The sequence below is a fragment of the Haliotis rubra genome, unplaced genomic scaffold (genome assembly GCF_003918875.1).
Source record: "Haliotis rubra isolate DU_JTF1 unplaced genomic scaffold, ASM391887v1 Scf1129, whole genome shotgun sequence".
NCBI lineage: Eukaryota > Metazoa > Mollusca > Gastropoda > Lepetellida > Haliotidae > Haliotis > Haliotis rubra.
In genome coordinates, this window is record NW_025765036.1 from 206,786 (window position 1) to 219,702 (window position 12,917).

The window sequence follows — 12,917 nt, forward strand, 5'->3', positions numbered from 1 at the left end:
GCGTTTACATTGTTGAAACTTGATTGAAGTAAGCACAGAAGAAGAATCACATTACATGTTTTCCATTCAATAAGTAACAATTCGAAAGCTAGGTGAATTTCTTGTGAAAATATATATCTCAAGATGTGACAAATCGTAAAGTCTCGGTCAGGTGTGATTGGAAAGTGTTTCTGTTTGTAGTAACAAAGCACACCTTGCTATAACCATATCGCCGCACGATACTGTGTTATGTCATTACCCATATATAACTGATTGAGTTTACATAGGAACAGCTGTTCTTGTATTTTACTGCCTTATAGTTTGTGCTGCCATGGTGACACCTTGCATTGATTGATGTTGCTTTGTGGACTGAACTTAGTTAGAACGAACACTATTGTTAATTACATCACCTTACCTTGTTGTTTGATAGTTTCACCCCTCGTTCATTTACGGATTGATTCCCGTTCAACCTTTTAGTTTCAACACGTAATAATAGATTGAGTCTGAAAAGTTTTCAGTCTACTCAATTTCTAATAAGTTTACGATTCACACATTTTTAAGCATTAAACCGCGATAAAATATTATCGTACAAGGATTAAACACTTTTAAAGTTGGTTAGCAAGTTGGCATTTCCAAGGGAAGTGCCCGATTCTGATATACAGACAGAATCATATTACATTACTAATTATAACCTGTGATAATGATACAAATTAGGTATTGATATAATTTGAAGTCACAATGAATTACCATACGATATACTTTCCAATGGAAATCGACTTTTCATCGTCTGTATTGTTATCAGGGTGATATCAGTATGTTTACAATACTCACTACTTTCATTGTTGGATTCGATTTAATATGTGTCAAGATTTCAATCTGGTTGATGTATACAGGCAAGTTGATTCCTGGATTGCAATAGCGTAGCTGATGATCAAAATTTCAGTTTGTAAGTTCCAGCTTACTTTACTCAGTCATCATATGTTAATTTTAATTTATATATTAAATGTACCAGTTAATGATATTTCTGTGCCTACCCAGGTGATCCTGCTTGATTTTCGTTTACCTCATCCATATTTCACATCAGCATTGCTAGGAAACAGAAATTCTTGATAAATATGAAATTAACATAGACATACCTTAACTTGGTGGACACATCCAACTGCCAGTGAAGCCCAGATGTTGTGGCAGACAGCTGCATGCCTCACTTCATGCTTCCATCTGTCATCAGTTTACGTTGATCAATCCACGTATCAATAGTGTGGTCCACAGATGTTAGCCAAAGTTGTAAATTAAACTGGGACAAAACACTCTCCACTTTTGTAAGAAATCTCTGCCAAAAGCAGATTCGATTGTACAATTGTAACTATATCAAGAGTATGTGTGTATTTGATGTCGCATCCACCTGTAGGGGCCATACTAAATATGAGAACATAGAAGATGGTGTCAGTGTTATTCATTGTAACTATATTAGCCACTCACTGGTTATCCTAATAGTGGGCTTTTTTTTTTAGACTTGTATCAGAATGATATAGAATGTTCTGGAAGCTGCTACAGGTGCTGCAACCCGTGGGTTGTTGTAGAATTTTTTTAGCATCTTATTCTTGTGTAAGGGGAGCTAGCTATTGCCTCTTTTTTCACATTGCAACTCAAGCGGGGCGGTGGGGTAGTCTAATGGTTAAAGCGTTGGCTCGTCATGCCGAAGACCCGGTTTCGAATCCCCACATGGGTACAATGAGTGAAGCCCATTTCTGGTGTCCCCCACCGTGATATTGCTGGAATATTGCTAAAAGCAGGTAAAACCAAACTCAGTCAGTCAGTCAGTGCAACTCAAGCCACAAGAAGACCAGCATTTTGTGTGATCGCTCTCCACTCTTGGAAATTCCAGCTAACCCTAATTTCGGAAGTTGGATTACTGTTACTGAGAGGTTAACATTACCACATTGTCTCTAGAGCTATAATCTCTGCTCTTGTATTATATCACCTCTGTTATATATTTGTACTGCCACGCTATTATGTACTGCCATAGTGATACATATGTATTGATTTGTGAACTTTGTCAATTTCAGAATACATCACAATTCTTTGTTGTTTGCCCTTTGCACATCTTGTTCTTTTAAAAAAATTTCCGGTTAAAACAGCGTTTCAGCCAGGGACTCAGAACGTAACAACATTGACTTTACCATTCAACAACTAAATCACAAATCTGTGGGACCATGGGGGCTACAAGTGTAATGGGGGGAGAGTAAGAGTATACTTTATTTGGTCAGTATGTCTATTTTTGAAATATGTCAGAAGCCTTAGGTTGTTCAAAAGTTGCATGTTTATCTTTAATTTGAAAATTTGAAGTTTATCAGCTTTAGATGCTGTCTGAAATTGTTTATATGAATATCTCAAATGCATATTTACATAAATTAGAAATTATTTAATTTCTTTCATAGACCTGATGGAACTTGATGGAATACCGTTAGAATCTAGGGCACAGAAGATCAACATAAACAGAAATGAATTGCCTTCAGTGAAAACACTAGGTCTTATGTAGATTGCAAATGATGATGAGTTCAGTTTCTGCATGAATGTTCCTGAAGACATTGTGAGAATGACCAAAAGAATGTTTCTCGGTGAAATTGCAAGGATCTTGGACTCTTGACACCTTTCACCATTGTGGGGAAACTGATCATGCAAGAGATGTGGATAGCAGGTTTTGGGTGGGATGAAGAACATCATCCAGATCTGAATCTTAGAACTTTGATATGGGCATGTGAAGTTAAGGAGTTATGCCGTAGCATAGTACCACGTTGCTTGAGAATCAAATCTGAAATAGAAAACAAAACATTTCATGTATTTGCAGATGCATCACAAGATAATGCATATGGGGCAGCAATATATGCAGTCTATATCCAGAGCGGTGAGTCGTTTAGTTACCTCCAAAAGCAGGGTTGCTCCTCTTCAATCTGTAAGCATTCCAAGAATGGAACTGATGGCGGCAGTCCTTGGGGTAAAAGTGTTTGTTGCCTCAGCAAAGGTGTTAGAAATGTTCACTGTCAACACATATTTTTTGGTGTGACAGTATGAATGTGTTATTGGATAAAACGTCAAAGCAGAAATTGCAAGTCTTTTGTGGCAAATCGCATTGGTTACATCCCAGAACATACCAGTCCATATGAGTGGAAATATGTTCCATCTCGGTTACATACTTACCAGGGGTACATCAGTGAAGAACATAGCCAGTAGTACATGGCTGACAGGTCCAGCACTTCTGACACTCACAGAAAGGGAATGGCCAAAACAAATAGTTGGATTTCAAACTGATAGTACATTAGAAATGAAGAAACTTTCCAGAAAAAAAGGACTTGTTACTGTAACGTCTGAAGGCGAGGACAATACATGGCGTCTTCATCCATCCAGATACTCTGACTGGAAGAAGCTGACTGGAACATATGCTTGGGTATGCTGATTTGTTACCGACGCCCATATTGCACCAACATTACGAAGTGGTAATTTGGAAATAGAGGAAATCGGAGATGCTGAAATGAGAATCATCAGTCAGATGCAACAGTAATTCGCAAAAGAATTGTCTGCACTACAAAATGGAAAACAGCTTCCAAGAGACAGCAAACTCACTGGACTTTAGCCAATAATCTTGCCTTTGAAAACATTGGGTGAAAAGACTTATTGTCAAACATTACCCCGAAGCTGGTAAACATGCAGTAGGTACTAATCAAACTTTAGCTGCTCTATCCTCAAGATACTGGGTCATTGCTGATCGTGAAGAGATTCGAGCCTGGGAGACAGAATGTGCCTTTTGTCGTAGACAATAGGTTTAACTCAGACCTGAGATCATGCATGGCTCCACTTCCAAAACTGATAGCTATTCGCTGAGAGCAGTTTTCTCCAGTTGGAGTGGACTGTGCAGGGCCTTCTCTGGCTATCCAAGGAAGATCAAAGAAAAGACGAAGACGATATCTATGGCTTTTCTTTTTTCTTTTATATTATTATTAGCATAGGGACAGATGTTACATATCCATTACATATGTACATATATATATATAGCGAGATGTTACACTGATACATGTACTATGTGAATACAAATATATCCATTTCACATAGAGATGAAGATATTATCTACGGATGTGAAAGTGTCATCCTTGGAAATGTACAGCATTTGCTTTACACACTATATTGAAAAATTAGGGCAAATATAGGATAAGTACTAGACGTGAAAGTGTGGAAATAGGGAGAGGAAGACAGGAGAGGGGGGGAAAGAGTAGATGAGAATGGGGGGAAAAAGACGGGGGAGGGGTCGTGTTGGTGGCTGCGTGTTTACGCAGTAAGTGTCGGCATCAATGTTGACCATTTATGTTTTAGTGTGGTATTGGCAGGGCCGTATAAATTTGCTTGATATTTTTTATCAAACCTTGGAAATGCAAATTTGTTTTTTTTTATGTTTACACGTATAAATATACATTTAGAGAAAGTTATACAAATGGTTTGATTGGGGTCTCCAAGTAAGATAATTGATTTTGATATTTTAATTTCTTTTTGGTTGTTTCTTCAAACCATATTCGAAACTGTCTCATCAGATTTTGAGTTTTTTTCATCAGATCTGTGTCTTTTCTAAGACTAACTAAGTTCGGCCTAACTACAGTCTCAGTGGTAGGGAGATAGGAAACGTTAAAACAGGACTTTACTGAGGAGAGATTAGTGCACAAATGAGCAAGTCCTAAGCGACTTCGTTGGAACAGACCATAGCTTTATGCAAATTAGTGTGCTGGGATATTGTATTACCAGGTGATCTCACATTACATCTCACGTTAGCAGAAAATTGTCTCTGATGATTCAATCTAGCCCGCCAGAACAGAGACGTTCTTTCATCGTCATACCTCTAACCGATTAGGGGCGGTGGGGTAGCCTAGTGGTTAAAGCGTTCGCTCGTCACGCCAAAGACCCAGGTTCGATACCCCACATGGGTACAATGTGTGAAGCCCATTTCTGGTGTCAACCGCCGTGATATTGCGTGAATATCGCTAAAAGAGGCGTAAAACTAAATTCACTTACTCACTCTAAGCGACTCCAGAGATGCAGAGGTTGATGGCACCTGAACACTATCGGTGTAAGGTATCTTGGTCTGTATCCCTAGATACATTAGTTAACTTAAAGGCAACGATGGTATTCATCTCTCAGCAGCAGGAATCCAACTTGCAACTAGGCCTGGCGGGCTAGAGAGTAATCATCAGAGACAATTTTCTGGTAACGTGAGATGTAATGTGAGATAAGAGTTAACTCCCATAATCTGTTAATATAGAATACCACCACCCATTACTGACTCTACAGGTACAATAAACACAGTTGACACAGTGTTGCAACACGTATAACACTGCCTCATAACACAGGGAGCTATTTAAGGTCACACCGCTTGATCTCGTCAAGTTGCAGCTGGCTGCTCAAGGACAACAGTGACCACAGGTTTGTACATGTTTGCCAGATCTGTAGATTGTCAGCTCCGGTGCATATATTTGAGATATTCCGATGGTGTATGTAATATCACGGACACTTGACTTGCTACAACCATTGCACATTGAGTCGCGTAAGTTACCCACATCTTACTGACACTGAGACGCCCCACAGTCCTCGCCATGTGTCTATGTATTTGATGAAGAGGCGGACTTTGGGCGATTTAGAGTGTGACGCTTGACGAATGTCGGTTTGGGAGTGTCGAGATACCACGCGGAAGTTTAACATGACCTGAATAGGCCTACCACTCAGACACAAAATGTTTCCATGGAGCTCACAAGCCCTTGCTTTATCCTACTCCAACTGTAACATGTACCGTTGAATGCCCATAAATATTTAGGACGCGGCGAGGCGAACTGACCTTAACTTCCCCGGATATAGGCTCTATGCACTAGGTATCCAGTAGGTAGCCTCTAGGTATCAACTAGGGTATAGACCAGGGTATCCACAAGCGTATCCACTATGACGAAGGTATCCAGTAGGTAGCCTCTAGGTATCAACTAGGGTATAGACCAGGGTATCCACTAGCGTATCCACTATGACGAAGGTATCCAGTAGGTAGCCTCTAGGTATCAACTAGGGTATAGACCAGGGTATCCACTAGCGTATCCACTATGACGAAGGTATCCAGTAGGTAGCCTCTAGGGTATAGACCAGGGTATCCACAAGCGTATCCACTATGACGAAGGTATCCAGTAGGTAGCCTCTAGGTATCAACTAGGGTATAGACCAGGGTATCTACAAGCGTATCCACTAAGACGAAGGTATCCAGTAGGTAGCATCTAGGTATCAACTAAGGTATAGACCAGGGTATCCACTAGCGTATCCACTATGACGAAGGTATCCAGTAGGTAGCCTCTAGGTATCAACTAAGGTATAGACCAGGGTATCCACAAGCGCATCCACTATGACGAAGGTATCCAGTAGGTACCAACTAAGGTATAGACCAGGGTATCCACTAGCGCATCAACTATGACGAAGGTATCCAGTATGTATCCACTAAAGTGCAACCTTCACAGTAAGAATGTGGATTGGGTGGTCTGCCAACGTGCCCCGACATTACTGGACGCTGATCGTATGGCCAATCAGACTCCCGTGGTATTGCTGGAGTTAGTGAGTTAAGATTGTAAGTCACATCAGCAATATTTCAGCCATATCGTGACTGGTATTGCCGGAACATGGGTGTCTGCTGCCAAGGACGCCGACAAACACATGAACCGCGTGTTCCATGAGAATTGGTACGTCTGTAACGTCAACATGGTGGTTAGACCCAATAGATTCTTGTTTCACATAAGGGACTGAAATGAAATGAAATTTGTAGCAGGTAATACACTGGACTGGACTCCTGTCTACTAAACCAGTAGACGAACAGGCGATAACCAATTTCTCGTAGGATGCGATTGGACGAAACTAAACATAGCATTGATTGGTCCGCGATTAAGAACGAATTGTTAGTGAAATAATATTGACCTCTTAAAATAAAAATTGTAAATAATTATCACCCAAGGCAAATGCTCGAACCAACATTGGGACCTGTTCAGTAGTACATACAGTCACTCGTTAACTTTGGTGCATTATCAGCATTTAGAAGTCGGAAGATCAATTATTTAAACAGGACCTGTCAATAGCGACGTAAGACTATATTTTTGCAGATTCTGTCCACCCTGGTCGAAAGTACCTCAGCCGGAGACTATGGAACAAGTAAAGTATGGCGAAGATTACAAAACAGACTTTCAGCCGGAAGAGTATCTACAGATGTACTACAGTACGCTGAAAGGTGCACCGGCTGAGGGAGACATGCTGGAGGCGTCCATGCTGTTCTGGCATGAAGCATTCAATCAAGGTATTCACATACTCGTCTCTAGTCACGAGTCTTGTCACTCCAGAGTTACTTCTATAGAGTTGCCTCCCCTAGGTACGCCAAATCTCATAAAGGTGGATTAGAATCCCAATTTACGGGTGGTCAGGCTCCCTGCTTGGTTGACACATGTCATCGGTTTCCCAATTGCGCAGATCGATGCTCATACTGCTGATCACTGGATTGTCTGGTCCAGAGTCGATTATTTACAGACCGCCGCCTTATAGCTGGAATATTGCTGAGTGCGGCGTAAAACTAAACTCACTCACTCACCTCCAGTTATACACACTCACTCACCTACTCAGTCTCTCACACACTCTACTAATATCTTGAGTTTTACAAATATTTAATACCGAACGTTATTTCATCAAATAGCTAAATGTCCCCTTCCCGATGTCAACGTTTCGGAGACATTTCGATGTCTTTCTAGACATGGCGTGTAACATTTCTATTAGCACCTACCTGTTGGTGACTTAGATCCTGACATCACGGCATTATGTGATCCCACTTGAACTTTGAATTGATGACCACGGCAGAAATGGAAATCCGATTATGAACAACAATAGCGACCAATTTCAATAACGAACCTCTAGGGATACGTCCAATACTCAAACGGCCGGTGACTGTACAAATGTAGGCATTAGGTACTGGCTTGGTACTGTATGTGTTAATCAAATGATTGAGACATCTTCACAATCCTGACGACCCAAGTTGTCATGTCATAATTACAGTAATCGTCCATCTTTACATGAAGCACAGATATGACAATACCACAATGTTGACATAATGTTAAAAATCCAGTTGGAACATAAATGTTTCACTCATTCTCCTAGGTCACATGACAGGCCGCCGACTGCTCGACATCGGAACAGGCCCTACAATCCACTCTGTAATCAGCGCCTCCAACTACTGCGACACCGTCTACCTGTCCGACTTCGCCCCCCAGAACAGGGAAACGTTGAGGAAATGGCTGGATGGGAGTCTGCAGCACAGCTTCAAGAGTTTCTTCCAGTTTGTGGTGGACAAGGAAGGGAAAGGGTAACTATCACTCCTTGTCTGGCAGAGTCCAATATGTGGTGGACAGGGAAGGGTAACTATCACTCCTTGTCTGACGGAGTCCAATATGTGGTGGACAGGGAAGGGTAACTATCACTCCTTGTCTGGCAGAGTCCAATATGTGGTGGACAGGGAAAGGGTGACTATCACTCCTTGTCTGGCAGAGTCCAATATGTGGTGGACAGGGAAGGGTAACTATCACTCCTTGTCTGGCAGAGTCCAATATGTGGTGGACAGGGAAGGGTAACTATCTCTCCTTGACTGGCAGAGTCCAATATGTGGTGGACAGGAAAGGGTAACTTTCACTCCTTGACTGGCAGAGTCCAATATGTGGTGGACAGGGAAGGGTAACTATCTCTCCTTGACTGGCAGAGTCCAATATGTGGTGGACAGGGAAGGGTAACTATCTCTCCTTGACTGGCAGAGTCCAATATGTGGTGGACAGGGAAAGGGTAACTATCTCTCCTTGACTGGCAGAGTCCAATATGTGGTGGACAGGGAAGGGTAACTATCTCTCCTTGACTGGCAGAGTCCAATATGTGGTGGACAGGGAAGGGTAACTATCTCTCCTTGACTGACAATAGTACATATTGTAGCGTTGAGGAGCACATTTTATGGGAATATGTCTTTCTGGAATTCGCACTATGCTAGTTGTCCGTAAAATACTGGTAGGTTTATGAATGAAGAAACTTGAGGGTCATGATGTATATTTTATCCACTTATTCGTCTTGATTTGGATGTCCTCTTCCGGATCACCAGTTGGTTTGGTTTTCATAATATCACAAACAGTAAAACTAATGAAAGATATGGAACTATGAACTACAGCATAGAAATATCACATTTATCAGGAAATCGTATTAAAGCACTGTAACGAAATAATCATTAAATAGCGAAATCTTCAGCAATCTGGAATTCGTGTATGCATTTGGTCAGAATGTAGCGAGTTATTTTGTTTTGATCGACTTGAGCAGTTACAATATTTGCTGATCAACAAACATCTTCGATTGTTTATGTATCGTTTGATAAATTTGCTGGACCCGTCCGCCAACATCCCGATTCGAATGGCACCTTACTAAAGTTCAAACGTGTCCAAACATTTATGCTGGGTCTAACATTGATGTGGGTGGTTACTGTACTCCCTTTCCTAAGCTTTGGTGGTGATTGGGTCCAGGTCATGTATCGAACTAGAATAGAGCTGGAATACATTGGGTTATTGAGGGTGTGCAAGACGAAGAAGTAAGTCTCTAAAATCTTTGTATCAATCTTTCAGGGAACTTCCGAATGACCGAGAAGCTATGTTAAAAGATAAAGTTGTGGGAATCTTTCCTCTTGACCTTCTGCAGGCTGAGCCTCTGATGCCATCACTGTTTCCTCCCTTTGATATCATCAATTCGTCACTGTGTTTAGAGGCTGCGGCTCAAGATCTCGCTAGCTACGAGAACATGGTGAGACGTATGGGGAGACTTCTGAAAGATGGGGGTCATGTAGTTCTCTTTGGAGTTCTTGGTGAATCATTCTACCGTGTGGGAAGCCATTCATTTTCCTGCCTCAAGATCAGCGCAGAGCAGGTCCAGGATATCTGGAAACGATCCGGATTCACAATTGTTGAATGGAAGCAAAAAGCGACTGATGCTCAATGTGATGGTTCAGTGTCAAATTTTGAAGGTTTTTTCCTGATGGTGGCACAGAAGAGTCGTTAAAACTCCTCCAGGTATGAATGGGGGCTATCAGGAAACACTCTGCTAACTTACGTCTTAGCACCTAGTTTTATTAAGTATTATGCCATGAAGTTGCAGGATGATCCAATTTGACTGATTACTTATATCAAATATACGGCAATAACCTCTTCACACAGTATCACTGCACTGAATACACGCGCAAGAAAAAGAGTCCGTATTCAGAAATGCTTTTAAGTCTGGGAGAATGGTGATAAACCTGTTCTGTTCTACATTTTAAGCGGTTCATCGCTGAATAAATGTAAATGTAACAATTAGAGATCTTTATTCAACGATGAACCACCTTAAAAGCTGGAATAGAACAGGTCTGTCTCCTAACTAATGAGGTCCGCTGAAGCAGTGGAAATGTTATTCTCCTGTTATAAGAGCTGCTGGAAACTTTTCTGTGGACCGAATTCAGTAATGAGCGCTGGACAGGGGTATCTCTTTCTTACGTGAACGTGCGGTTGCATATTTAACCAGAATTTTAAGCACCACTTTGACGATGTAATTGTTCTGTCGGATTAAAATGGGATCGAATATCACTTGTGGTGTGTCACACTGTGATTTACACTGCATCAAAAAAAATGACTGAAGCTTCTTCTCGTTATTTATTACTCCGGTAAGAGAGTTACTGACACGTAATGTTGGTTCTGTATCCTAGACCTGCCGACATACGACATTCTGTACTTGATTTCACGAAGATCTGTGATGTATCGTTACACATGCCCAGTTACCGTAATATAGATGATTCGCGAACTTGACGCCGCAATCAGAAACAGTCCCTCCGTATACCGCAGGCTCGTTTACAATCGAGTCTCTTAAAGTTTCATCCGGAATGCACGAATATTTGTCCTCAGCAAAAAGGAAAAATCTCGGAGTACTTAAAACATTTCAAACACGTCAATACAGATTTCTCACAAATTCGAAATTGGCCACAGTATGGTAATATAATATTTTACGAGCGCATCGTTACGCTCCCATCCTGTGTTGCCTCCCTTGGACCTCGCACACGTTATGTACCTTCAGTGACCAATATTATATTCTCGCGTTATGACTCATCGTTATGGCATATCATGTGATTCTGACAGTCTTGTAATGCAGAAGATGTTTTTCAAATGCTGCGTGTTTCTCTTTTGATATAAGATTGGTTAATGATGTATCGTTGTTATTTGTCTTACAAATTCGAAACAATAATCATTTTATACCTACATTTTAAGTGATGTAATGTCTTTACAGATTACACATGGTTCATTTTAATAACCTATGTATATAATGTATTTGAAATGATAATTCACAAGACCATTGTTACATTATATTACTTAATACATTACAAAGTTCTAAAAGTTATTAAATTTGAGTGAGGGATGTTTCAACAGTTTGGATTTGGTGATAATCATTTAAAATGTACATCCTTTTACTGTGACAGATGTGATATATATACTACTCAAAGTTTGCTAAGGATAACATTTTCCGAATATGACAATAAACATCTCACTATACAAATAACTATTTAGCGGTTATGGGATCCATGAGATGCGATTACAGCCTGGCACTGTCGCCTCATGGTTCCAATAACAGTCTTGATAGACGCCAAGGGAAGATTGTTCCACTCATGGCGGAGAGCAATTCCGAGTTCTGAGAGAACCTGGATACACAGGACGACGTGAGATGGAAACCTGAAGCATGTTCCTAATGTGCTCTATCTGGTTGAGGTCCGGTGAACGAGCTGGCCCCACCAGACAGCACGGCTGTCTCTTGCTCAAGGTAAGCATCAAGGGTCGTGCATTATCGTCCATGAGGATGACGTCAGGACCACCTGCACCAGCAAACGGTCTCTCGTACACATCCAGAATCTAATCCCTGTAATCGTGCCTCTCAGTAGCACATGGAGATCAGTGCTCCAAGCCCTGCTGATACCACCCCAAACCATCAGTACTCCCCATCTGTCATGTTCGGCTCCGTTAACGTCATGAAACCGTTGTCCTGCTCTTCGGTCAACACATTACCTTGACACGTCTGTGAAGAGTACGGATACCCGATCATTGACTGTCCAGTTGACATGATCTCTCGCCCACTCCGAATGTGCTTGCCGGTGACGCCGGGTAAGAGGGATGGGAATGCTCTCCTTGACCGAAGACCAGGGCCCCGATCCACAAAGAGTTCGTAGCAATACGACATTCGTATAAACCTATGATAAACTAACGCTTTGTGGATCGGGCCCCAGCCTCCCGAAGACGATTACGGAGTTCATTTCGTAGCGTGGTTGCCGTCTTGCTGAAAGCTGACTGGCGGAACGTGCTCGATCACCCGCTTGTCGCTGGATTGCTGAATCATGAGTTTGATACTGCTTCCAAGCCCTGCAGACCACGCTTTGACTCACATCAAAGACGTTGACAACGTGACGTTGTGTTATCCCACTTTCAAGCGTCACTTCGCATCTGGCTAATTCTTCAACTGTCAAACGACGTTGTCGTTGAGGGAGCATTTCTGTTTTCAGTAATTGAGATAAACGCTTGGCAGACTCTCAAAAACAGGCTGCCGGTTGCAATGACAAAAAATCAGAACGGAGAAAACTGTGGTAATCATGCATCACGTGGTGTCCATCACGGGATGCTTTTCCCTGCTTTATGTGGTAGTGGGGTTACCCAATCATTGCGTACCGGGTTTTATTCCAATATGACTTCATATTACAGTCTAAGTAAACTTAGGCTCAGTATTATTCGTTACATTGCTATACTGAGACTTAGTATAGCAGTGTAACCAATAATACTGAGCCTAAGTTTACTTAGACTGCT

General features: G+C 41.5%; 2 protein-coding genes across 6 annotated transcripts in view; one reads left to right on the plus strand and one right to left on the minus strand.

The window, feature by feature from the left end:
• LOC124290977 (ketohexokinase-like) overlaps positions 1-1,288 on the minus strand; it is a 37,404-nt gene extending 36,116 nt beyond the window's left edge. Inside the window, exon 1 of one of the 2 annotated variants that reach the window (XM_046727848.1) lies at positions 1,116-1,288. In XM_046727848.1, coding sequence (XP_046583804.1) covers positions 1,116-1,177 — 62 coding nt within the window. In that variant the 5' untranslated portion in view covers positions 1,178-1,288. The remainder of the gene's footprint in view (positions 1-1,115) is intronic. The other variant, XM_046727839.1, reaches the window with a different exon arrangement.
• Positions 1,289-5,288: 4,000 nt separating this feature from the next.
• LOC124291002 (nicotinamide N-methyltransferase-like) lies at positions 5,289-10,698 on the plus strand. 4 transcript variants are annotated; one of them, XM_046727897.1, is made up of 5 exons: positions 5,289-5,432; positions 5,894-5,896; positions 7,143-7,333; positions 8,182-8,359; positions 9,675-10,698. In XM_046727897.1, the coding sequence occupies exons 3-5, from the start codon at positions 7,183-7,185 to the stop codon at positions 10,102-10,104; spliced, it is 759 nt and encodes a 252-aa protein (XP_046583853.1). In that variant the 5' UTR covers positions 5,289-5,432; positions 5,894-5,896; positions 7,143-7,182; the 3' UTR covers positions 10,105-10,698. The 4 variants fall into 4 exon arrangements, with proteins under 4 accessions (XP_046583853.1, XP_046583827.1, XP_046583846.1 ...); XM_046727871.1 differs by having other exon boundaries at positions 5,290-5,432; positions 8,182-8,386; XM_046727890.1 differs by lacking the exon at positions 5,894-5,896 and having other exon boundaries at positions 5,290-5,432; positions 7,140-7,333; positions 8,182-8,386.
• The last annotated feature ends 2,219 nt before the right edge of the window (positions 10,699-12,917 follow it).

Coding starts and splice junctions, on each gene's coding strand:
- LOC124291002 (XM_046727871.1), top strand. CDS start 7,183: ATGGAACAAGTAAAGTATGGCGAAGATTACAAAACAGACTTTCAGCCG. Junction 7,334..8,181: donor GCATGAAGCATTCAATCAAG/GTATTCACATAC, acceptor TCATTCTCCTAG/GTCACATGACAGGCCGCCGA. Junction 8,387..9,674: donor GTGGACAAGGAAGGGAAAGG/GTAACTATCACT, acceptor TCAATCTTTCAG/GGAACTTCCGAATGACCGAG.